The 26,227-nt window shown below is 52.8% G+C and overlaps 2 protein-coding genes across 3 annotated transcripts; one reads left to right on the plus strand and one right to left on the minus strand.

Annotated features, from left to right (window-relative positions):
- Positions 1-74: 74 nt before the first annotated feature.
- Positions 75-10,472, plus strand: Aplp1 (amyloid beta precursor like protein 1). 2 transcript variants are annotated; one of them, XM_075985448.1, is made up of 17 exons: positions 75-351; positions 1,191-1,334; positions 2,289-2,421; positions 2,593-2,705; positions 2,887-3,020; positions 3,105-3,295; positions 3,659-3,789; positions 4,431-4,505; positions 5,133-5,291; positions 5,369-5,497; positions 6,781-6,880; positions 8,215-8,322; positions 9,214-9,240; positions 9,391-9,461; positions 9,619-9,681; positions 9,807-9,950; positions 10,063-10,472. In XM_075985448.1, the coding sequence occupies exons 1-17, from the start codon at positions 205-207 to the stop codon at positions 10,159-10,161; spliced, it is 1,968 nt and encodes a 655-aa protein (XP_075841563.1). In that variant the 5' UTR covers positions 75-204; the 3' UTR covers positions 10,162-10,472. The 2 variants fall into 2 exon arrangements, with proteins under 2 accessions (XP_075841563.1, XP_075841557.1); XM_075985442.1 differs by having other exon boundaries at positions 78-351; positions 9,217-9,240.
- Positions 10,473-17,106: 6,634 nt separating this feature from the next.
- Nfkbid (NFKB inhibitor delta) lies at positions 17,107-25,565 on the minus strand. The gene is made up of 12 exons (XM_075985461.1): positions 24,818-25,565; positions 23,897-23,997; positions 23,690-23,750; positions 22,929-23,143; positions 22,036-22,223; positions 21,832-21,937; positions 21,583-21,729; positions 21,418-21,469; positions 21,172-21,320; positions 18,742-18,858; positions 18,401-18,565; positions 17,107-17,711 (listed from the first exon to the last, which is right to left on the minus strand). The coding sequence occupies exons 1-12, from the start codon at positions 24,861-24,863 to the stop codon at positions 17,658-17,660; spliced, it is 1,401 nt and encodes a 466-aa protein (XP_075841576.1). The 5' UTR covers positions 24,864-25,565; the 3' UTR covers positions 17,107-17,657.
- Positions 25,566-26,227: the final 662 nt, after the last annotated feature.

Here is a 26,227-nt window from a genome sequence, read left to right on the forward strand (position 1 = left end):
CAGTGCGCAGAGCCGCCACGCTATTGTCCTGGCCGGGAAGGCGGGGCCGGCGCGGGGCGGGGCTGGCGGCGCCGGCGCAGCCCGGGGGCGGCGGGAGGAGGAGGAGGCGGCGGCGGCGGCGGTGGCGCTGGTAGCTCCTGTCACCGCTGGGGCCGGGCTGGGCCGGGCGGGAGCGCAGGGGACTTGAGGGCGCGAGGCCCGGACATGGGGCCCGCCAGCCCCACCGCTCGCGGCCAGGGTCGCCGCCGGGGCCCGCCGCCGCTGCCGCTGCTGCTGCCACTGTCGCTGCTGCTTCTGCGCGCGCAGCTCGCCGTCGGGAGCCTGGCCGGTGGGAGCCCCAGCGCGGCCGAGGTGAGGCCCGGCCGGGTTCTGGGGATGGGGAGAAGGGGCGGGACCGGGCCTCTGGACCTGGACGTGGCGCGACCACCGCAGAAAGCGCTGTCCTTTTAGCCAGGTGGCCTGCTCCGTGAGCTCCGAACTCTAGGTTTTCCATCATCTGACTTCCCTGCCCCCTCCCACCCGCATCGTTGGACCTGTCTTTCCTAGAGCCCCTGGTCCTAGAAATCCAGCTCACCCCTAGCAGACAAAGCCCAAGCCCTGCCCACCTGAACGTAGGACCCACCAGGCAGCAGGCGCTTGGATCTTAGAATCTAGGTCCCTTGTATCCCCTGGACCCACACAAGCCCCCCTGCCCCCTAAACATCCAGGAGTCCAGGCCTCCACCCACCACTCAATCCGGATATAGCTCCCTAGTTCTTACGGGCCTGATGTGCAGGCCTTCGGGGAAGCCAGGCCCTTTCGTCTTTGCACCCCCTCAATGGGAGCCCGAACTGGAGATGGGGGGAGGTGGGGCCAGAACGCCTAGATTGCCCCCCAACCCACGATTCAAGTTTAACCCCTTCGGGCTCCAGAACCAAGACGCTGGGGCGGGGGCGGAGCCTGTCTTCTCAGCAACAAGGCCGCGAGAAACCCAAGGGAGGGGGACCGGGTTCACCATAGCAACGGGAGAGCTGGGGCGCTCTCGCCCCACGGGATCTGTTTCCCGGGGAACGGTCCCTCCACCCAGGAGAGATTAGAAGGATGTGGTGCTAGGGGCAGGTGTCCATCTGGGTTTTAGGGAGCAAAGCACCAGATAACCCAGATGCCAACGTTCTCCGGACCCTCACTGCTCCATCTGCCTCCACTCCCAGGCTCCGGGGTCAGCCCAAGTGGCTGGACTATGTGGGCGTCTAACCCTTCACCGGGACCTGCGCACCGGCCGCTGGGAACCAGACCCACAGCGATCACGACGCTGTCTCCTGGACCCGCAGCGTGTGCTGGAGTACTGCAGACAGGTGGGTGGGACCCATGGGTAGAGGCGTGGTCAGTGGTCAGAGGGTCCAAGCTGGGGCGGGGTCGCCCTTGAGGAAGCCAGACTTGAGAAAGGCCAAGACCAGGGAGGTGGGAGAATCTGGAAAGCCTAGGGAAGTTCGGGGTCAGTGGTCAGCGAGGAGGCGAGCCGGGTCTAGGGCAGAACCTATTTTGAGATACTAGGAGGGGAGAAAGCTGCAAAAATGTCGGCTAATCAAGATCGCCTGAAGAGTGGCAGGGCTTAGAAATCTGTGGAGCTATTTAGAAAAAGTGGGAGTGTGAGTGGGCGTGGCCAAACGAGAGGCTGGGCTTAGATAAAAAGATCTTTAAACCAACAAGATGCGGGAAGCGACGAGCCCAATGAGAGTGGGTTCCAAGGAGGCGTGAAACGAAAAGGCGGGGCTAACTCCATGAGAAGAGTTACTTAGAAGCTAAACAGAAAGGCAGGGCAGGAGAGAGGGCGAGATATTTTAAGAAAGAAACCTGATGGGGGCAGGGTGGCCCTGAGAAGTTGAGCTTCATGACCTGGCCTGGGGACCTTCACCAAAACCATCAGAGAATGGCGAACTTAAGGGACAGCAATAGGGGCATGATCATGCTGTAGACAAGGGAGGAAAGCCCGGGAGATGTCCTTATGCGTACTAGAAACTAGAAAAGGGAAGGACCAGTGAGCATAGCAGTCCCAGCTGCTGGAGAGGCTAAGGTTGAAGGAATGCAAATTGAAGGTCTTCTTATGCTGCAGGATGTTCAAGGCCAGCTTAGGAAGCTTATCGAGACTTGGTTTCAAAATAGAGAGTAAAATGAGGGCTGGGCCTGTAGCTCAGGGATAGAGCACTTGTTTGGCATTCAGGAGTCCCTGAGTTCAAACCCTAGGACTGCAAAAAAACGAGAGAGCTGGGATAGACAGTGGGTTGATCTCCACTTCCTGGTCCGCACAGATGTACCCAGAACTACACATAGCCCGCGTGGAGCAGGCTGCACAGGCCATCCCAATGGAGCGCTGGTGTGGTGGTACCCGCAGCGGCAGATGTGCCCACCCCCACCACGAGGTTGTGCCCTTCCACTGCCTGCGTGAGTCACCTGTTGGGGAATGGGAACCGAGGTGAAGTGGGAGTCTCTCAGAGATGAGATTCTGAGCTTGACTCAGACCTACATGGGAAGTCTGGGTGTCAGGTAGAGACCTCTGAGCTCTGAGGAGGCCAGGGCTGGGCTGTTAGGATTCTGGTGTCTCCCATTCCGCAGCTGGTGAATTCGTGAGCGAAGCCCTGTTAGTGCCCGAAGGCTGTCGGTTCTTGCACCAGGAGCGCATGGACCAGTGTGAGAGCTCAGGCAAGAGGCATCAGGAGGCGCAGGAGGTGAGACCCTGGCTCGCCAATCTAAACCTAGAATTCTAGGCCCTTCCTTCCAGGCCAGGAGTTCCAGCTGGGATGTGGCAATTCCATCCCTCATCCCCTCCTCCTAGAAGCCAGCATCCAGGCTCCCTGTCCACACCCTCCAACCAGGTCATTCTGGCCTCCGGGCCTCGTCTTCCTGCAGGCCTGCAGCTCCCAGGGCTTCATCCTGCATGGCTCCGGCATGCTTTTGCCCTGTGGCTCCGACCGGTTCCGAGGTGTGGAGTATGTGTGCTGCCCGCCTCCAGCAACTCCCAACCCTTCTGGGACAGCAGCTGGGTGAGTGGCAAGAGCCTCTCTGTACCCTTCCCGGAAGCCTGGGAACCTAGCCGGAGACCTTACTGCCTGAGTCTTCTCCTTCAGTGACCCCTCTACCCGGTCCTGGCCCCTGGGGGGCAGAGCAGAGGGAGGCAAGGATGAGGAAGAGGTGGACTCCTTCCCTCAGCCAGTAGATGATTACTTCGTGGAGCCCCCTCAGGCTGAAGAAGAGGAGGAGGAGGAAGAGAAACGGGTCCCACCTCCCAGCTCCCACACTCCAGTCATGATCAGCAAAGGTGATCTAGTCTCCCCAGCTCTCTTCACCATTTGTGGTTGGGGGGCCTGTGGGGGCGTCTCCAGGAGTGACCTGGTGGGAGGGGCACGATGGGAGATGGAAGAGATGCCAGTGGCTTTGGATATGGTAAAGGTGGATTAGCCCACGAAGAATGAAGCGGGAGTGGCCCGAAAAGGGGCGGTTGGAGGAGAAGGGGGTCGTTCCATTTTTGGCAATGCTTTGAAGAAGATGGTGTGATAGGTTCCAGAATCTTGCCAGCGTAGGTCAGGCCTAAACTGGATGTGTACTGGTCTCTGGTACATCCTGGGAAATGTACTTCTCCGGGAGGAAAAATGACTTGCCCGCCTGATCCTTTGTCATGCAGTGACGCCCACCCCAAGGCCCACTGATGGTGTGGATGTTTACTTTGGCATGCCTGGGGAAATCAGCGAGCACGAAGGTTTCCTGAGGGCCAAGATGGACCTGGAGGAGCGAAGGATGCGCCAGATTAATGAGGTGATGCTACCAGGAAACCCAGGGGCACCACGGGACTCCACAAACATGGGGAGATTCTTTTCTTTCTTTTTCTTCTTCTTCCTTTTTTTCCTGTTTTTAATTATTATTGATTGAAACAGGGTTTCTCTATTTAGCCCTGTCTGTCCTGGAACTCACTCTGTAAACCAGGCTGGCCTTGAACTCACAGAGATTCCAAGTGCTGGGATTAAAGGCATGGGAAATTCTATCTTGACACTGCCTTGAAAGAGCGCCCAAGCATCTGTCTACCAGAGCCCTCAACACCTCTCTCTAAGATGACACTGGATTCCCGACCGCCTAGCAGATGGTTGAAGTGCCACCAGACGCTATAGAAACTCTGGTCTGGGGCACAACCTGGGAGTTGGTTGAGCATAATGGCTTGTGCCTTAATCCTGACACTTGAGAGGCTGGGGCAAGAGAATGAGAAGTTCAAGGCCAACCTCTAATGAAACAGAGTTTGAGACCAGCCTGGGAAAAAAAATCCTCTGGCTATTCCTTCTTGGGAATCCAAAGTCCAGTGGCCCTAGGTGATTTCATCCTCCTGAGCCTTGGAGATGGGTGGGGACTCCCTGTGAGGACCAAGGTAGCTCCTGGGATCCTGAAGCCCCCCTACTCACCCCCAGGTGATGCGAGAGTGGGCCATGGCTGACAACCAGTCGAAGAATTTGCCAAAAGCCGACAGGCAGGCCCTGAACGAGGTAGGACGCCCTTTGCTGAGTTTTGCTCAGGCCTCTATCCACTTCCGGGGGCCGCTGCATCCATTTCAACCCCCTCCTACTCACCCTGGCCCCTCCGGTCCAGCCCCTATATTTGCGGCTGCTTGGGATTCAATCCGTGCCTGATGCGTGCCGCTGAGCAAGCACTGCCCTCTGCTGGCTGACTTTGGAGCCTGCTGAAGTAATAGCCTGTCCTCTCATTTTTTCCCTCAGTCCCTGCCTAGCAGAGCCGGTTTGCTAACTCTTGGCCTCATGCTCCTGCCTCTGTCGCTGTCTTTGTCTTTGTACAACCCTACCTATGTATAGACTCCTCTAGATCAGCCTCCAGACCCGGGCCTCACCCCATCGGCGTTGTGGAGGCTCAACCCTGTTTTTTGCTTTAGAGCTGCCCAAAACTTGCTTATACCTTAAGTTGGCCAGTTTTTATCTTTCAGATTGTTCCCACCTAATCTTACAGCCGACACCCTCAAACCAGGTCCCAGTAGGCCAGCCCTACCCCAACTCCATTGGACCTCCTTCCTTGCTGTCAGGAAGGGGACCCACTGAAGCCCACTCTGCTTGCCCTAGACTCTCACACACCCCCTTTCCTGCTTCTGTACCCCTCGCTAGCACTTCCAGTCCATTCTGCAGACCCTGGAGGAACAAGTGTCCGGTGAGCGACAGCGCCTGGTGGAGACCCACGCCACCAGAGTCGTCGCTCTAATCAACGACCAGCGGCGAGCTGCCCTGGAAGGTTTCCTGGCAGCGTTACAGGGCGATCCGCCTCAGGTATGGAGGTAGCAGTGGGGGCAAACAGGAGAGGAAGTCTTAGGATCAGCCGAGACAGTCTTGGTTCCCTCCCGCAGGCTGAGCGAGTTCTGGCAGCCCTGAGGCGCTACCTGCGGGCCGAGCAGAAGGAGCAGAGGCACACCCTGAGGCACTACCAGCACGTGGCCGCTGTGGACCCCGAGAAGGCTCAGCAGATGCGCTTTCAGGTACAGGCATGCTTCCGGGCCCAGACGCCCTGCAAGCCCAGACTCCTCTCTCAGACTCCTCTCTCTCTAAAAAAATGTTTTGTGGATGAGGGTTTTGCTAGCGTGTGTGTCTGTTCATCACTTCGTACCTGGTCCCTGGGAAGGCCAGAAGAGGGTGTTGAGGCTCCTGGAGCTGGCGTTACAGACAGTTGTGAGCCCCATGCAGGTGGAGGGAGTTAAACCTGAGTCCTCTAGAAGAGCAGCGGTGCCTTAGCTGCTGAGCTGTATCCCAGGCCCCAGATTCTCCCCTTGACCCTCACTCTCAGTTTAGATCCCTTCGGTCCCCCTGGAACTGCCCTTTCAGGTTCCCAAACCTTTCCAGTCCCTTCATTCCTATTCCTCAAATCCCATATTTTTGATGGTGGAACACTGCCCCTAACAACACACACAAACACACACACACACACACACCCATTCATGCTGTACTTTTGACTCTCTTCTTGTCCCCAGGATTCCCGCTTCCTGTCCTTTGGAATCCTCTGTCCTGTCTCTTGGATTCCTTCTTCCTACCCCTAGGACTTTATTTCCTTTCCCAGAATCCTTTTCCTTGAGCCTGGAGTTTGTCCTTTAGCGTTCAGCCTTCCTCCCCTGCCCTACCTGTTTTCCCTACAGCCCCTACTATATACCCTGAGATTCTAATTCTGCTCTCTTGAACATTCTCTTCTGGTGCACAGGTCCTCTCCTCTGTGCTCTGGAATGTTCAGCTCTTACCCTGAGCCTGTTCTCTATACCAGTTCCTGTTCTCACAACAGTCTGCAATCCGTTCCTCTAGCCCTGCTTTCTCCCTCTGACCCACGTATCTACTTTCTTCATCTGTACCATATCTCTCTTTCTTTCTTTTGTTTTGTTTTTTGTTTGTTTGATTGCTTGCTTGTCTGTCTGTTTTGGAGCGAAGGTCTCACTATGTAGTCCAGGCTGTCTGGCCTGGAGCTCACTATGGCCTTGGACCCTCCGTCTCCCACGCACTGCTATCAAAGAGGCCTGTGCCACAACACCCAGCTCTAGATCCTGTTTTTCTAATCCTGCCCTCATCTTGTCTCCGGTACCCTGCTTTTCCTGGGGCCACCCTTTTTCCAAGCCTTCAACTTCTGGTCTTATACATAGCTCTTCCTTCTCTTTCGACCCTCCTCTCCTTCCTCAGTTTCCCCCGTGGCTGCATGTCTGACCCACTTCCTGCCTATTCTCCATGTTCTGTTTCTTTGGATCCTATTGCCTCACCCTCCCTCCACACTTACTCCCCACAGGTCCAGACCCACCTTCAGGTGATTGAAGAGCGGATGAACCAGAGCCTGGGGCTGCTTGACCAGAACCCTCCCCTGGCTCAGGAACTGCGGCCCCAGATCCGTGAGTGCCCATTGCTTTTGTCCCGAGTTTTAGTTCTCTGAGGGAAAACCTTGACTCCCAACCCTCAATCTCTCATTCTTCATGTAAATCTCTCCAGAACTTGGCGGTTCTAATGAAGAACCATCTTCCTTTGCACTTAATTTGATTATTTTCCTCTGGTCTTTTGGTGGTAAGGCTACTAGTCAATTGTACAGTTTGATTTTTGTTTTTTTTTTTTTTAGACAGGGTCTTACTTTGTAGCCCTGACTGATCTGAAATTCACTTTGTAGATCAGGTTGGCCTTGAACATTGAGCAGTCCTCTTGCCTCTGCCTACCAAGTGCTGGGGTTACAGGCTTGTGCCCCCACACCTGGCTAGGTTTTTGGTTTTGGATTTTTTTTTTAGTATGATATTGGGATGGAACCCAGCTAGGCAAATGCTCTCCCATAACTCAGATCACCAGCTTTTGGCTTTTTTGTTTGTTGTTTGTTTTTTGGAGAAGTGTTTCTCTGTGTAGTCTTTCATGACTGTCCTGAAGCTAGCTCCATAGATCAGACTGGCCTCAAACTCACAGAGATCCACCTGCCACTGCCTCCTGAGTGCTGGGATTAAAGGTGTGCACCGCCATCAGCTAGTGGCTTTTTAAGACAAGGTTTTGCTCTGTAACTGAGGCTGGCCTAGAATTCACCATGTAGCCCAGGGCCCATATTCTCAGTCCTCCTGCCTCTGTTTCTCCAGTGTTGGGATACAGGCATGCATTGGCCATACCCACCTCAAAAACTGAATAGTTCCCAGTGTGATGGCACACACCTTTAATCCCAACACTTGAGGCAGAGGCAGGCAAATCTCTGAGTCTGAGACTAGCCTGATCTACAGAGCCAGTTCTAGGACAGCCAGAGTACACAACCAACTAACTAATTGGATAATACTTAGGATGGAACCCAGGGCCTTTTATATACCAGGCATGTGCACCACTACGCTACTCCCCTGGATTATTGAGTCAATATTCTATTGTTAGAACAAGTCACAAGTCAAATCCAGATTCACAAGAGCAAAAGGGACCAGAGAGTATTTCCCTGCACAGTCCTCAGTTTGCCGTGACTTCCTTCTGGATGTCCCAGGCCTAGCTCTAAATTCCCTGACATTTAAAGAGGTGGGGTATTGCAAATTTAGCCTCCATCTAAGATGGGGGCACATCTTCCCAGCTCCTCATCTTGCAGGTCACCCTTAGGGTTGTTGACCTGGAGCCGTCTCTGTTGTCTCCCCTACCTCCCCCCCCCATTCCACTACGCCCTGCGCCTGTGCACTGTAGTGTCTTACACTCACCTTCGCCGTCTCTCTGCGTGTTCCCTCAGAGGAGCTTCTCCACTCTGAACACCTGGGGCCCAGTGAACTGGAAGCCTCTGTGCCCGGGAGCAGCAGTGAGGACAAGGGTGGGCTTCAGCCTGCGGAATCCAAGGATGGTGAGTGAGCCTGAATATAGAACACCCACCTTTGGGAGTCAAGCCTCATTTCCTTTGCAGTGTTGGAGTCCTTGGCCTGAAGGAAGGAGCTGGTGAGGAACCCAGGGCTCTGTGTGTGTGTGTGCTGAGCAAGAGTTCTTCCACTCAGGGCTGGCCCCAGCCAGACAGTCTGGGGCTGGAGAGATGGCGCAATGGTTAAGAGCACCATGAGGTGACTCACAACCATATTTAGTGAGATCTGATGCCCTCATCTGGTGTAGAGGTGTACATGCAGATAGAGCACTCATATACATAAATCAATAAATCTTTAAAAAAACAAACAAGCCAGAGCCAGAGGTAGGCGGATCTCTGAGTTCGAAGCCAGCTTGATCTAAAAGAGCTAGTTCCAGGACAGGCTCCAAAGCTACAGAGAAAAACCCTGTCTCGAAAAACCAACCAACCAACCAACCAACCAAACAAACAAACAAACAGAAAAGACAGACTAAGTTGCCTGGGCAGGCCTTGGACTTCTGATCCTACCACTTCAGCTCAGATTATAGGTCATGAGGCCCCACTCAGTTCTTGATTGATACAGGGTCTCACTCTGTAGCTCAAGCTGACCTAGACCTCACTGTTTAGCCTAAGCTGGCCTCAAATTCATGGTCTTGTCTTAGCTTTGCAAGCGCTGGAGTTGCAGAAGTGTGCACCATCAGACCCAGCATGCAGCCTTCTTTCTAAATCTCCAAGGTCTGGGGTGTCTGTGCCACACGATGGCAGGAAGGAGTAAGGAGGGATAGCTGGGGCTGCAGGGCCTCTGTGGGGTTCTTGGTCCTGGGGGTGGGGTTCTCTACTCTTTCTTTCATGGCCTCCTCTCTTGACTGTTTCTCCCATCTTCTTGTCCCCTCCTGCCAGCAGACACCCCAGTGACCCTTCCAAAAGGTAAGTGTCACACGGCAGACACCCCAGCCCTAAATCCCACTGAACCCTAAGCCAGGAAGGGAAAGGCCTGCTGGGGTGGAGTGTGGTGCCCTTCTGACCCCTCTGGAGGTGTCTCACCCTTGAGAGTGAGAGGTGACTTGTGCTCGGTAGGGTCCACAGAGCAAGACTCTTCCTCCTCTGGCAAAGAGAAGTTGTCCCCCCTGGAGCAGTATGAGCAAAAGGTGAGTGGGCCTCGGGCTCCAAAGACAATAAGGGTCTGGACCCTCGGTGGAGGGAAGGTTCTGGAAGCTCGCTGGGGACGTGGACTCAGTGTACCTTAGGGTACCTCTGGGCCTTGGGGCCATAAATCAGGATCGGTGATGTCTCCTGCTCCCCCAGGTGAACGCATCTGTCCCAAGGGGTTTTCCCTTCCACGCATCAGATATCCAGCGGGATGAACTGGTAAGAGGACGCTAACCTTGGGGGAGAGGTCAGAGGTCAGTGTCCAGGCTGTGGCCTTCAGTGCTGCCCTGGATCCTGGTGGGCCTTGATGATGATGCTCTTGGTCTCAACGCCTCTCCCCATAGGCACCAGCTGGGACTGGAGTGTCCCGAGAGGCTGTGTCGGGTCTGCTGATCATGGGAGCTGGAGGGGGCTCCCTCATTGTTCTATCCTTGCTGCTTCTGCGCAAGAAGAAACCCTATGGGACTATCAGCCATGGAGTGGTGGAGGTGAGCAGTGCAGACATCGCGGTGGGGGTAGGAGTAAGCAGTGAACTCGCGCCTGCCCGCAGCGTCCCCTCCCTGCCCCTGTACCCTGAGCCCTCCCTTGGTCCTGTTGCAGGTGGACCCCATGTTGACCCTGGAGGAGCAGCAACTCCGGGAACTTCAGCGGCACGGCTATGAGAACCCCACCTACCGCTTCCTGGAGGAACGACCCTGACCCCGGCCCAGCAGCCTTCAGCTGAGCCCAGACCGCTCCTCTTCCTGGCCCTCAGTCCCAACTCCCAGCCTCCGGTGGGGGAGGGAGATCTTGACAAATTCATTCTTATTTCCCCTTCCCAGTTCCAAATTCCACCCCCTTAGGAATCCCCAGCTGCTGCCCTAAAAGGGACCGCCTCACCTTAATTTATTTTATCTTAATTTATTGCTCCTTAAGGTGACCACCACCTGCGTCCCAGTGTATGTCGCTCCCTGGAATTCACCGTCCCAAGTTTCTTTACTAACATCCCAATAAAGTCGTCTTCCCCACCACCAGCCGTCCCGCGTTTCTATTGGAGAATCGTTGTTCATCTTTTTCAGCCCAGGCTTTTTTAAACTGGGTGAAGGGTGGGTGTGGTGGCGCACAATTTAGGAGGTGGAGGGAGGCGGATAGATTTCCGTGAGAGTTCCAGGACTCCCTGGAATACATAGAGAGGCTCTGTCTCAGACAAAACCAAACCAAAACCAAACCAAATAAACCTAGTTGAGGGTGCTTTAAATCTGGGTGGGGCCTGTGGGAAGATTACCGCGTAGAGGGGCGGGACCTAGAGGCCTTGGCTGGGCTTCCCCCCACCCCCCCCCCAGCCTGCCAGGGAGCTTTCCGTGGTGCTGAATGTGTCGCCACTCCAAGTTCAGAGTCGTCAGGGTGGACCATCCGCCTCGCCCCTCCCCCTTCCCTCTTCCTCTTGCTTTTTTTCCTCTCTAAACTTTAAAAAAAGAATGTTGGGGCGGGGCGGGGAATACGTGCCACGCTGTGTGAGTGGTGGTGAGAGATAACATGCCTTCCACGTGTGGATCCTGGGGACACAACTCAGGTCTTGGGGTTGGAGGCAAGCACCTCCCTCCCCGCCGCCCCCCTCACCACCACCACCACCCCCCCCCGCCGTAAGCCAGCCTATATGGGTTAGGCTTGCCTCGAACTCACAGAGATCCACTTGCCTCTTCCTCCTAAGAGGATATCCCAAGGAGTAGCCGTGCATGCTCGTCATGTACTCTGCCACGAAGCCACACTCCCAGCCCCTGGCAATCCCACACCAGTGTCCCAAAGATAGATATTTAACACCAGCAGCGCGTGCTGAGCTCTCACACCCAGCTTGTGACTTGTTAGGATTAGCCCTTGCCAATGCTGTTACCTGTGTCAAGACAGCTGTTAGGAGGCGTCCAGGACTATATGTGGAGGTATTTTAACAGTACCTGATACTTAGCAAGTTGTTGTTCAGTGACTTTTAAAACATTAGGAAGAGAATGGGGTTATAGCTCAGCCTCTCAATGCTTACTCATGCATCGAAGCCCAGAGTTCAACCCTCATTGCTGTATAAAGTGGATATGGCAGAACCTGCCTGTAATCCCAGCACTCAGGAGGCAAAGGATCACAAGTCCAAGGTTAGTGGGTGACAGTGAGAAAAGGTGCTTGCTGCTAAGCCTGATGACCTGAGTTCTATCCCCTCAGAACTACGTGGTAGAGAATCACGCTCACAAACTGGCTTCTAACATCCCCACTCCCTCTACATGCTCACACACAAATAAGCAAATACATACATAAATAAATGTAACAGTAAGGTGAAGTTCAGGATGGTGCACGCCTTTGACCCCACCCCTCGGGAAGCAGAGGCAGCAGGAACTCTGTGAGTTCAAGGTCAGCCTGGTCTACAGAGAAAAGTCCAGAACAGCCAGGGTTACACAGAGTCTTTCTCAAACAGAGAGAGAGAGGTCAAAGGCAACCTCAGCTACATAGCAACTTCCAGGCCAATGAAACCTCAGATAAAATATTTATTTATTTTTATTTTATTTGTATGAGTCTTTGCCTGCATGTTTGTACAGGAACCACATTTGTGCCTGGTGCTGCAGAGGCCAGGAAATGGCACTGGATCACTGGGAACTGGGGTTACAGATGGTCAGGAGCCACCATGTGGGAGCTGGGAGCCAGACACAGTTCCTTTGCAAGAACAGCCAGTGCTCTTAATCACTGAGCCAGTTCTTTAATTCCAATAAAAATTTTCTTTAAATTCAGCATCATTCTCTACTACATAATGAGTTTGATAATAACCTGCACTTCATGAAACCCTATCTCAAAACACATTAAAAAACCCAAACAACCCAAACCATGTTTTAGAAACAAATACTCGTGGTACTCACCCTGTGCTGGGCTTCAATTTTAAAAGTAAATAAGTAAACAAACAAACATATAAACATGCATGGCCAAATTCCAGGCTTTTCTCTTGGACTAGATAAATTTCCCTTTCTAACACAATTGCCCAGCAGGGGACAGTCATGCACCAAATGCTAACTTAGCGACGCCCGCTTTTCTGACAGATGGCTTGGGGAGGGAATACCTATTTCTAACTCTCCCAAAGGCCTCATGAGCAAGCAGAGTCTCTTCATAAAATATCCATGTCAATACAGGCCTTGTATATTAAATAGACACAAGTTAAGTGTAAAGGGAGTCCCTCAGATAATGTGAGTTACATACCACACCACAGCGCATTGGGGACTTGGTTTGTATCATCGTCCTATAGTGGTCAATTTCTTAAGCCCAGGGGAGGCAGGCACATATTCCCCACTAATGCAAAGAGGAGAAAAAAACTCACTACCACACATGATGTAATAAAATTCACATTCTAAGCCTGGTGTGGTGGCGCACACCTTTGATCCCAGCACTTGGGAGGCAGAACTAGGGTGAACTCTGTGAATTCAAGGCCAGCCTGGTCTACATAGCAAGTTCCAGGCCAGCCCAGGTTACCTAGTGAGACTCTGTCTCTAATTAATGAACTAACTAATTAATTTTAAATTCAAATGGCAATGTTTGATTTTTTTTCATGTGTGCATGTCAAGTTGGAGGGGTCAGTTCTCTCCTCCCCTGCTGTGGGTCCTGGGTGTGAAACTCAAAGTCAACAGACCTGACAGCAAGCCCCTTTACTGGCTGAGCCATCTCACCAGCCCTGCTTATGACTTTTTTTTTTTTGACAGGGACTCACTGTGTAGACTAGACTGGCCTCAAACTCACAGAGATCTGCCTGCCCGTTTCCTGAGTGCCGGAATCAAAGGCACGTGACACCATGCTGGACCTCTGTTTATTAATTTTAAAATACTGTTATTAGGGGCTGGAGAGATGACTCAGCTGTTAAGAGCACTTCTTGTCCTTCTAGAAGACTCAAGTCTGGTTCTCAACACCCATGTTAGGAAACTCACAGCCACCTGTAACTTCAGCTCCAGGGGATCTGATGCCCTCTTCTGGCCTCCATAGGCACCCATACTCTCACACACACATATATTTCAAAACATTAAATTCTAAACAATAGTGCCTTAGGGTTTCTATTGCTGTGAAGACACACCATGACCACAGCAAATCTTATAAGAGAAAAACGTTTAATCATTTTTCTTACAGTTTCAGAGGTTCAGTCCATTATCAACATGGCAGGAGCATGGCGGTGTGCAGGCAGACATTAGCTGAGAGTCCTAAATCTTGCGGGCAACAGGAAGTTGACTGAGACACTGGGCCATATCCTGAGCACAAGAAACCTTAAAGCCCGCCCCTATGGTGACACACTTCCTCCAACGAGGCCACACCCACTCCAACAAAGCCACACCTCCTAATAGTACCACTCCCTAAGAGATTATGGCGGCCAATTACATTAAAACTACCACAAATACCATCAAATATTAAAATAACTGCCACTTTTGATGCTTTGTACCCCTGAAACAGCCTTCTTCTTAAACTGAAGAATTCTTTTTTGAAACAGGGTCCTTAAACTGTATCATACGATCAATTGTACAAGGAATTCCCAATTGCAGGTAAGTTCTTATGTGAAGTATAACACATTCATTTGAATTTTTCATGGGCCAGCCACAATACCACCACATGTAGGAACACACACTGGCGTGAGGCAGCTGTCTGGGAGACAACATTTGGCCCTGGGAACTCTGCCTCCCAGTTTTTTTTTTTCTATTTCCTTGAACTCCTAATTCTCCTGCCTCAGTCTGGAGCTGGGATGACAGGAGCATACCACCACACCTGATTTGGTCATGTGACTTTGGTCAAAGGGCTATCAGCAAGTCTGATGCAGCAGGAATGATTCCTTTCAAGATGCTGCAATCTCTTGGAGCCCTTACTGTGCTGGCTACTTTTAAGTCAACTTGACACAAGCTAGAGTCCTCTGAGAGGAGGGAACTTCAACTGAGAAAACATCTCCTTAAGATTGGGTTGTAGGCAAGCCTGTAGAGCATTTTCTTAGTGATTGATGGGGGAGGGTGGAGCCCATGGTGGGTGGTGCCATCCCTGGGCACCATAAGAAAGCAGGCTGAGCAAGCTGTAAAGAGTAAGCCAGTAAGCATCACTCCTCCCTTGCTTGAGTTCCTGTCCTGACTTCCTTCTGTGATGAACAGGGACGTGGAAGTGGAAGCCAAATGAACCCTTTTCCTTCCTATGTTGCTTTTGGTCATGCATGGCATTTCATCACAGCAATAGAGACCCTAGGAACTCACTGTAGAGACCCCCCTGTCCTCCTGGACTACATGAAGAGATTCTTGGTTCACCCAACCATTGCCAGTACTCAGCTGAGTTATCATACCTGTGACTGATTCAGTATTTGGGTTCCAGCATAAGCTCCCAGCTGACCTCAGCCATCAGAGTGACCAAAGCAAGATGCTTCCAGGGGAGCCCAGTCCAGGCTTCCAGCAGAGCCACAGGCAGTGGTAAGGTAAGCATTCGAAGCCCCCTGCTGGGTTGCACTGGCCCTAAGATGCACTAATGTGGTGTAGTACTTATTTCTCTTCTGTGGCCTGTGAGAAACAACTAAGGGAAGTGTTTGGCTCACGGTTTCAGAGGATTTGGTGCACAAACCCACTGTGACTCACAACTGTCAAGGGACTAGGAGCACATGACAGAAAAGCTTCTTTGTGACTAACAGGGAGCTGGGAGAGGCATAGGAAGAGGCCCCAGGAGCCTGTCTCCAAAGACCTAATTTGTCCAACTAGACTCCGCCTGACCTTTGACCATCTCCCAGTAATATCATATACTGGGAATCAATCAAAGGGCGTACCTTTCCCTCCCTCAGGACCCTCACCACCCCATCTCTGGACACGCCCTCTCAGACACACCCAGAGATGTGCTCCATCTCCTAAATGCTTCCTAATTCAGAACGAACTATTGCACATAGTTTGTGGCTCAAGACAGTCCGAGGTGAGAGACTCTGGTGGGCAAAGGGCTATCTGGAGCGGGGACTCTGGGTAACTCAGTGGAGTAGACCGACCAATGGCTACAGGGAGAATCTGAGGAGGGTTGGCAGAGGTCCTGTCTTGCTTTGAGTTTCTTTGGACAGATGCCGAGAATGCCTAAATGGCAAAGAAAACAGGTCGGGGGCTGGCACAGCCACAGCTAGGGAAGGCCAGGGAAGAAAGGCTGTATTACCAAGTGCCTGGGGAGTCAGAGCTTCAGTCTGTTGAGGGCTTCAGGGAGCCCGAGCAAACATGCACTTCAGACTTTTAATGCGACAATGTGGGGCCTGGGGCATTTTACATATCACCTCCTGACTTCTTAGGTTAGAGCAGGAAGTGGGTATGATATTGACTTCCTTCCTTCCTTCTTCCTTTTCTCCCCCCGCCCCCCGGTTTTTCGAGACAGGTTTTCTCTCTAGTTTTAGAGCCTGTCTTGGTACTAGCTCTTGTAGTCTAGGCTGGCCTCGAACTCACAAAGATCTGCCTGCCTCTGCCTCCCGAGTGTTGGGATTAAAGGTGTGTGCCACCACCGCCCGGCTTCTCTTCCTCCTTTTAATTTTAAAATTAAAAAAGATGGTGCTGGAGAGATGGCTCAGGAGTGAAGAGCACAGGCTGCTCTTCCAGTGGACCTGGGTTCAGTTCCCAGCACCCACATGACAGCTCACAACTGTCTGTAACTCCAGTTCCAGGGAATCTGACACCTTCACACCAGTGCACATAAAATAAATATTAAAATTAAATTTAAAAAGAAATTGAGATTTTTTTCTTTATAGTCCAGACTCGACTCAAACTTGAATGGTGGAATTACATGACTATGCCATCACCCCCAAATTTTTTGCTTGGCTGTTTTTAGACAAGGCCTCATTATGTGTTTTTAGCTGTTCTAAAACTGGCTAGGAGCCGGGTGGTGGTGGCGCACGCCTTTAATCCCAGCACTCGGGAGGCAGAGGCAGGTGGATCTCTGTGAGTTCGAGACCAGCCTGGTTTACAAGAGCTAGTTTCAGGACAGGAACCAAAAAGCTACGGAGAAACCCTGTCTCGAAAATCAAAAAAAAAAAAAAAGAAAGAAAGAAAGAAAGAAAAACTGGCTAGGCAGCCGAGGGTGGCCTTGAACTCACAGATCTGCCTGCCTTTGCTTCCTAAGCCACCATGACTGCCAATAGAGGGGATTAGTCTGCCAATGAAGCACACCCCAGCCCTCCTGGTGGGTTCCAGGCAGGGGCTCTACCACTAAGCCACAATGCCAGCCCCTCACTAGGGGATTCTAAGAAAGGACACTGGAGCTGAGCCACCCCCCCAGCCTGGGAAGCTCTCACAGCCTTTGTTGCTGTCTTGTTTGAGACCAGGTCTCAGTATGCAGCTCTGGCTGTCCTCACTATGTAAACCAGGCTGGTCTTGAACTCACAGAGACCCGTTTGCCTCTGCTTCTCCTGTGCTGGGATTAAAGGTGTGCGCCGCAACACTCAGCTTGTCTTCTCCTCATGTTTTACACAGAGGGCTGGGCACCAGCTGCCTGCAAATGTCAGTAGCAGGAAGGAACACCCATCTCAAACCCAGACTCTAATATCTTCATCAGACATTAGATCTGATGATACCTTGATCCTGGACTCCCCAGCCTTTACCCCACCCAAATGCGGCCCCCTTCCTGCACCCATGCCCCCTTTTTGAATGACACCACACAGCTTGAGGCCAGATCGAGTTTTATTGGGAGCTACAATGACACACAGACTAAGGGGAACAGTTCACTGGGTAGGCTGGGGGCTGGGCACTGAGTGCTAAATGACAATGCAGCCAGGACTTGGGGCACACTAATCTCAGGGGGACTTCTGACATCTCAGGGGTGCGGGTCCAGGAAAGGAGCCCTGATGGGATGGTCCTGGAATGCCTCAAACCCCACGAGGCTCCACTGGAACTTCTAGGGGTGTAAGATGGAGTCCATGGAGGTGGTACTGTCTGATCCAAGTAGGAGAGAGCTAAGATTTCTAGGGTGTTTCACAGAAACAGACAAGTGGGCTCGATTTCACAGAAATCATCCAGATAGCCCCTTGTAGGGGAGGAGGATCACATGACCCCAAATATTGGGGACTGCTCACCTCTCCCAGTGCCACTTTGGGGTTTTAATGTAAGACCCTAATGGCAGGATAGTCCACATATATTATCACAAATTTGCGACATGAGCATACGCTGACTGTCCCACGGGACGGTGGGGACTGGAAAAATCAGTCCAGGTTCTGGATTTCAGTCCTAAGAGGACAAGCCTGGGGGTGCCGCACGGCTCCTCTTCAACAGCTGCCGGAGCTAGGAACAGAAGAGGCGGGGTGAGGTATGTGGAAGGCTGGGGTTACAGACGGGAAGCCGAGGGGTCAATCGGGCTGGAAGGTCACTGGTCATGTGTGGTCCATGCCTGTCACCCCACTACTTGGGGTGGCTGAGGCAGGAGAAGTGGGAGTCAGGGTCATCCTGGGCTATACACTGAAACCCATGTGGGGTTTGGGGTGAACCTGGTAGACAGAAGTCAGAAAGATTTCGCTAGATGGGGTTCCCATCTTGGTCTCAGTATTGCTTAGGAGTGAAAGGGCAGAGGCAAGGGTCAGAAATCACATCTAAGGTCAGGATCCAGGGTTGGGGACAGCAATGCAGAGGTCTCACTGGGGACCAAAGGCCACAGTCTCAGCTCAAGATTCAGGGTTGAGAGTACAAAGGAAGCCAGAAGGAGGCGCCACACTGAAGGAGTGGGAGACTTAAGGTCAGAGGTCACTGTTTGTTTTTTTTTTTTTTTTTTTTGAGACTGTATAGTCCAGGCTAGCTCAAATTCTCACTGTTCCTGCCTTAGTCTTCCAAGAGTTGGGATTCTAAGAGGAGGGCACTCGACAAAGGTCACTCTTAGTGAAGAGTGGAGAGGGACCAAGGTCACCCTCTGAGACCAAATCAGTGTTAGGTGCAGTTGGGGGACCCCCAATTAGCTCAGAAGTCAGGCCAGCGCTTACCCCCTCAGGGCCCGGCCCAGGTCGCAACAAGTGAACGGGTTGCTCATTTTCCAGGTTGCGCAGTGTGGGGTCTGCTCCAGCGGCCAGCAAATGCCTCACGATGGCCTCTTGGGGTGGTCCAGGGGGCAGGGCCGCTGCCATGTGGAGGGCTGTGTTCCCATGGGCCTGGAACCGCAAAGGGGGGCCTGGATCTCCGGATCCCGCCACATCCATAGCTCACACCACCCTGCATAGCCACCCTCCACCCACCCTCCACATTGTCAGTCACAGCTCACAGGACTCAATGCTGCCCCCTGTGACTGAATCTCAAACCACCCACCGCACACCTCAGCCTCTCCTACCTTCATGTTGACAAAGGCCCGCAGGTCCCCCCTTGGCAGCCCCAGGAGCAACTGAACCAGGGTAGGGTTGGCAGCCTGTACAGCCAAGTGCAGAATGGTCTTGTTGCTCTTGATCTCCTAAGAAGAGAAGAACCGTAGAAGTCAGGCCGGTCTTCCATCTACAGCCCCCATCCCTGCCCCAAGGAGTGCCTTACACAGTTGTATGTGTTGTGTACTATGTAAGAACATGGTTAAGGGAGGCCATTTGTAACATATGTGTCCTGTGTATATATGTCACGTTCAATATGACAATTTTCTAGTCCGCCAACTTTCTGAGCTAGGAGTTATCCTGGCCACCTGACATCCTGCTGTGCTGCAGGAATGGTCTGTACCCTGTCACTTGTATTATTTTAATAAAATGCTGATTGGCCAGTAGCCAGGCAGGAAGTACAGGTGGGGGTGACAAGAACAGGAGAATTCTGGGGAGAGGAAAGAGTCAGTCTGTAGTCATCACCCAGAGCCAGAGGCAGCAATGTGACTGCCTCGCTGAGAAAGGTACCAAGCCATGTGACTAACACAGACAGGAATTATGGGCTAATGTAAGTTATAAGAGTTAATAAGAAGCTTGAGTTACGAGGCCAACCAGTTTATGATTAATGTAGACCTCTGTGTGTCTCTTTGGGATGGAACGGCTGTGGGTCTGGGCTCTGTCAACACTATTGTACACACTAAAATGCACCGTCTTGTATGGACTGCACTGTATCGTAAGTACTGCCGACAAGCCTACAGACAGCGAAACACTGGGCTTCCTACTTTCAGAGCACTGGTTCTCAACCTTCCTAATACTGCGACCTTTAACACAGTTCCACATTGTGATGACTGTCCCAATCAGAAGACTTTTTTCTTTTTATTTTATTTATTTATTTATTTTGGTTTTTCGAGACAGGGTTTCTTTGTGGCTTGGAGCCTGTCCTGGAACTAGCTCTGTAGACCAGGCTGGTCTCGAACTCACAGAGATCCGCCTGCCTCTGCCTCCTGAGTGCTGGGATTAAAGGTGTGCGCCACCATCTCCTGGCAGAAGACTTTTTTCATTGCTACTTCATAACTGTAATTTTGCTATTGCTATGAATCATAACGTAAACATCTGACATGCGGAATATCTGACATAAACCTCCGAAGGGGTTGAGACCTCTAGGTTGAGAATTGCTGTTTTAGAGGGAGACGTTTTCTATAATGAAACTTCACTATAAGCTTTAAAGGAGCTTAGGGTCTCCAGCCTTTGTGCCCTCTACTGGAACATTCTAGGCAAATGCTCTACCACTGAGCCACACCCCAGCCCCTCACTTGGGATTCTAGACAGAGGCTCTACCACTGAGCCACACCCTAGCCCCTCACTGGGGAATTCTAGGCAGGAGCTCTACCACTGAGCCACACCCCAGCCCCTCACTGGGGGATTCTAGACAGGGGCTCTACCACTGTAATAAGCATGAGGAAGCTCTAGGTTCCACTCTCAGCATCAAAAGAAAAAAAATAGAGGAAGGAAAAACAAACAGTTATGGAAATAATTACAGGCTCGTATTTGCTTAAAAACAGCGTAGCAGAGGGACTGGCTCTGGTGACCCAGGCAATCAGTCTGCACTTGGGAGGTGGAGGCAGAAGATGCTGAGTATGAGGTCAGTCTGGGATACACAAAGAGACTGTGCCTTAAGTAATAATAATAAAATAAATAATAATATAGGTTTGTGGAGAGCTTGCCTTGCCTGCACTAGACCCTGGGTAAAAGCCACACTGCCAGCAAAAACTTCAAACTAGAAGGAAAGCGGGCGAGGACGGGACGGTGGCCGCGGCTGCGACGGCTGAGCCCTGATGGAGCGCTGGCTCACAGGGCACCGGACAACAGTCTCTGCACATCATCCATGTTCACATCTGCTTATTAAATACGGGGAAAGCCACAGTACCACCTCCATCCCTTGCTCAAAACCCTTGAACTAGAAACCGAATGTTTAAAATGAGACGATATTGAATTCCTTCAGCCTTCCTTTGAAGACACCACTACCACAGGACAGGGAGGGTTAAATATATAATTAGGAGCCGAGTTCTAAGGTCAGATCCACCCCCCCCAACTTGATTCTAAGTCTTTTTCCAGTACAGAAGCTGTAGGACGTCTGAACTCTCGGGCCTCCGATTTCTCATCAGTAAAATATAGAAAACAGGAGTGCATGCCTAAAGGAGTGGGGACAAAGGGAGCCAAAAGGCTGATCAGGTCACTTCGTGCTTGAGAAATCTAAGCTAAGGTCACTAATATCCACGTGAACGAGGGCCTCAGAGAAGTGGGGGAACATATTCGGGGTTACACAGGAAGACGAGGCCAAGTCAGCATGTGTTTTAGTGCCCTGGACGTCCAGGCGATGCTCTGCACATGCCTGCCCATCCCCCACCACCCAAGCTCACCTGGCTGGTATGACTGGCACCCATCTGCAGCAACATCTGCACACAAGCCAGTCTGTCTCGGGCTTGGGGACTCAGCATCCTCGGACAGACGCTAGGTAGGGGCATAGCAGCGTTGAGAGCCAGGGTGGCCGTGTGGAGAGGGGTGAGGCCTGTGAAACAGAACAGTGAGGGAGCTGCACCTGGGCATCCACCCTGACCAGTCCCCCTGCCTGCCAGCCACACCAGCCCTGGCCACGACCAGCTCACCTTCGAAGTCTCTGGCTTCCAGGTCCACTGGAATGCCCGATTTAAACACAGCCTGGAAGGAGAAGAGGAAGAGAGCTGTGGAAGGGTCCCCAAAACCTGGTCCTGGAAAGCGGATCTGGATAACCAGCCCACCCCAGACATCCCGGATCTGCCAGCTGACCGTACCGAAAGGACTCCTGGGAGCCCGTAGGTGGCAGCCACATGCAAGACAGAACGGCCTTGATGGTCAGTGGCATTCGCCTCCGCTCCCAGGCTCAGCAGGTCCTCCACAATCAGGGGCTGGTTGGCAGCAGCTGCCACTAGGAGCGGCGTCTGTAAGTCACAATCAAATCAGCCTGGACTCCCAGAGTCCTCCCCTCTGAAAGTCAGGTGCCCTCTTCCGCAGGTGGAGAAGTCTGGACTCCTGGCCCTTACCTTGCCTTTATGCTCACGAATATCCAGCTGTCGGTACATCTGTAACACCTCTGCCGCAGCATATGCTGCCCAGCGCAGTCCCCGAGCAGCAAACAGGTGCAAGAGCCTGAGGACAGGTGGGGGTGGGGGCAGTGTTGAGAACAGCCCCCCCATCCCTGCAGGCAAGCCAGGAGTCTGCAGGTCATCCTGTCCCCCAATACTTACGTGTCTCCTTCCTCATCCTGGGCCAGCAGCTGCTGTGGCCCCAAAGCCAGTATGTGAGCTCGGGCTGTCTCCAGGGAGGGTCCAGTGGATGGAGGCAACTGTGGGGATCCTGGGGGGACGCTAGAGACTCTCCAGGGTCCTACCTGTGACAGGGGAGGTTCTGGATACAGCCGGGTATCCAGAGAGTCCTGGAGAATTGGGGGGGTCAGTCAGCTGAGAATCCTCATCACACAACACACAGCTCCTGGTCAAATGGGTGAGACCAGGAGCCTACATTTGCCAGTTGACTTTGAACCTTGGGACTTCACGTTTGCAACAATGAAGAAGGAATCTTTTTTTTCTTCAATTCTCTTACCCCAGCAGTCTGACTGCTGAGATCATGAGCATGTACTGCAAAGCCTAGCTTGTTTTCCTTTCTGCTTTGCTATACAGCCTAGACTGACTTCTAACTCATAACTAGTCGGCCCAAAATGGTGAGCCTCTTGCTTCTGGCCCCCAGGTGCCGAGACCACAAGCATAAGCAGTACACCCGGCTGGGGATGGAATCTTAACCAGTCCCTGAGATCAGAGAATACTGCATGGATGTAACCAAGCTTCTCCACTGCCCATCCCTGCCTCACGGAGAACCCATGGCTGCACACACGCACACTAGGAGAGAGCTTGACCACAGAGTAATACTCCCAATGCTCTTTGTCTTTCACTTCTTATTTAGAGATGAGGTCTTACTAAGGCGCCTAGGGCAACCTTGAACTCATTCTGCAGCCCAGGCAGGTCTTGCCTTCTTCCTGCCTCTGCCTCCGGAGTAGCTGGGATGACAGGCCTACACCACTAGGCTTGGCACAACTGAGACCTTTTTAGGGGGCCCTTAAGTGTCTGTCCCCTCTATAGTTTACCTCCATCCCCAGAGGAAATGGGCCTGAGCGCCCCGGGTCTGACGGTGGGTAGAAGTCAGGAGTCAGGAAGCCTTCGGCAGCAGAGTACGGGCAAGAGCTGTCTGCGTAGGCGGCATGGGTACTAGGGTCCCAGTCTAGGAAGCCTGAAGGAGGAGGAGCCAGGTTGCCAGGTCCTGAATCCACGGTCTCTTCGAAGGTCGGGAAGTGAGTATGGCCTGGAAGTGAGAGGATGGGCAGGGACCAACCTGTTATCAGAGACTGGGAGACACGGCCAGGGATGGTGAACCTGGACTGTCCCAAGACTGTGAGCTAGGACTTTGGAGACACTGAGGAGTTGGGCCCTCCAGTCCTGGGAAATCAACAAGTTGGTCCAAAGCAACTGGGATCTGGACTCCTAGAATCACAAAACTCTGGGTCCTTAAGGACTATACACACAGACTGCTGGGCTACTGAAAACCAATGTGAAATTGCAGGGGTTTCTGTTTTGTTTTGGTTTTGTTTGTTTTTTGGAGACGCGTCTTAGTTCTAGGTGCCTAGAACTCACTAGTAAACATTATGACCTCAAACCCAACGGCAATCCTCCCTGCTCAACTTCTGGACTACTGGGAATATAGGTTGTGCTACTATGGCAGGCTGTCCATTCAGAATTTCCCCTGTGTCTCAACCATAATGAGGGCTGGACTCCTCGGTCCCCAAAGTTCTAAGAGCTGAAGTGTCTAAGTGTCTAAGAGAAGTTGGGGTTGGGAATTTTCTGTTCTTACCTGCCTCTGCCTCCTTCACAGATGGGGTCAGTGGCTGGGCCAGGGGAGGGGAGAAGTGTCCCTACAGTGTACAGAAAATACAAACATGAGTGAATTTATGTATCTGTTTCCCGCCTGTAGAACATCAGAGTTAGGACTACAGCTCCCATATCCCCGCGCACATGGCTTCATGTGTGGCCCTATAGAGGAGGACTTGCAGAGACTCACCGGTACCCCACCAGCCTCAGGTTGCTGCTGACGGCGCCTCTGTTCTTCCAAGAGCTTCTTCACCGTCTGGGTTGGACAGTGGCTGCGCTCAGTCCGACTCACTGTGTGGGGGAAGACAGACGGAAGTCATCAGGAATGTTTAAGTCACACAAATGTACCCTTAGCGGCAGCAGTGGGCAGAGAAGAGTAGATGTGGGCGCCCTTCTTTCCCTCCCGCGCGGAAAAACTGGCACATTGATGCCGCCGGAGAACTACAAAGCCAATAGAAGCTGTTGAGTGCAGGGCCCGCCTCCGCCACTTCCTTCCTTTTACTCCACGCTTTTCCTCTGCCCCAACTTTCCACCAGCGTAGTGGAAACTGAGGAAGTGGGGAGGCTAGCACTCCTCTGAAGCATCTGTTTCCTCCTCGTCCCACTCCTCTGAAGCATCGCCACATCCGTAAAAAATCCCAACCTAGGGTAGCGGATCCTGAGGCTTGGATTGGAGGGTTGGGGGTCCTGCTAATTTCTACTTCCTGAAAAAGCTCATACGGGTTCCTAATGTCTGTTTTAAATTAGGAGTGCCGGTTCTCCCGCAATCCCAGCATTCTCGAGGTGGTGGCAGGAGCATCAGGTGCTCAAGGCCAGTCTCATCTACATACTAAGTTAGGGGTCAGCCTGAGCTATCTGAGACCCTGTCTCAAAATAACAACAAATTATTTTTCTGTTCTAGTATCTGACATGTGGGGTTGGGGGCGTGGCTCCGTGGGTTAGGTATCGGCCTAGGGTCCTCAGCACGGAAGAAGGGAGGTGCTGCTCTGGGGACCACCACTCTTGTCTCATCCTCTCTGCCAGGATCTACGAAATCAATAGCCACTAGCTCCTCAGGAACCCAGGGATCTGGAGTGGCAAAGTTCCCGCCCCCAGAAGTTGCGGGGACCCACCATCCCGCAGATGGCCATGCATCCCATAGATGCGGCATCCCCTCATCCAGAACTCAGGAGTTCGGATCCTCAGTCTCCTTCTCGGGGACCTGGAAGTCCGGTTCCCACGACCCCAGAGAAAATCCCCCAGCTCAGGTTTCCGAGCTTAGACTCCGGAGCGAGAAGGGTTAAGCCTCCGATCGACTCGGAAACCTTCGAGACAGGACGCCACGCGCTGACGTCACCGCGCTCACGCAAGGGAATCTTCCACCTCCCAGTTCCGCTCCAGACTCGCGCTGCAGGTGTCCCGCTCGGAGGCGGGGCGCTCAGCGAAGCGCTGCGCCCGTGGAATCCCCGCTCACGGGGAATTCCTGTCCAGCCCGGGCACCCTGCACCGGCCGTGCTCTGGGAAATCCCAGGGCGGGGCAGGTCCCGTCCAGAATGGAACCCTCAGGTCCAGTGCCGGACCTTCGAAACCCAAATCTGCAACCATAACAGTACCTCAACGTTGCAGTGCCACCCCCTCCTTGGAGGAAAACTTCGGGTCCCTTCGTCCTCTTACAGGACCCCAGGATCAGGCCTCCCAGCCCTTGCATCCCAACCTCCAAGATTCCAGATCGCTCTCTTAATTTCCAACACTCCCAAGACTCAGGAGTCCAGAATCTTCAGCCAGCTCCCTTAAACATTGAGAACAACTCTACTCTCAGGACCCAGTTCAAGGCTCCAGTCAACCCTCAAGCGCTCAGAAAGTCGCGTGCCTCGCTTTACCCCATTCTTACCTCGCGGATTCTTGGGTCCAGATTGCGGGCCCCCAGGGCCGCGACCTCGGCGCTGCGCCAGCCTCGCTGCTTCTCCCGCGGAGCCGCCGCCGGGTCCCCGATCTAAAGCCAGGATCCCCGCGAGTTTTTAAATTGGGGTTTTGACCACGCCCAGTTCAAGGAGGACCCCGCCCACAGTCCTTGGGAGTCCCCGATTTATCGCTAGAGCGAACTTATTCTCTGAATGGGAGGGGCTGACCTTGAAGGGTCTGATCACCTTGTCTCCTGGGAAGGAGGATGTTAGGGGTACTGCCTCCAGGAAAAAGGGGACATTGGGTGCCCGGAATTTCTAGTCTGTGGCCAAGGGGACGCTGGAGGCCTTGACTTGGCTGTCCATAGGCAGGGCAGTGCTGTTGGGTCCTGGGGAAGAGTCCGGACCCCACGGTCTCCTGGAGAAGTCCTCAGGCAAGGGTCCTTTAGGCGGCTTAAATCTCTACCTCTTTGCACGTGGCCTTTCCCTTCCTTAGAGTCAACTTTCATTTATGACTCCCCACCCCCCACCCCCCAACCCCGCCCTTGGTTTCAGTTTTGATTTGTGTGTGTGTGGGGGGGGTGTACAGAGAGGTAAAGGTTCCTGTAACCCAAGCTGGCCTAGAACTCTAGGTGACTGAAG

This window comes from Microtus pennsylvanicus, chromosome 1, assembly GCF_037038515.1.
Source record: "Microtus pennsylvanicus isolate mMicPen1 chromosome 1, mMicPen1.hap1, whole genome shotgun sequence".
Classification (NCBI taxonomy): domain Eukaryota; kingdom Metazoa; phylum Chordata; class Mammalia; order Rodentia; family Cricetidae; genus Microtus; species Microtus pennsylvanicus.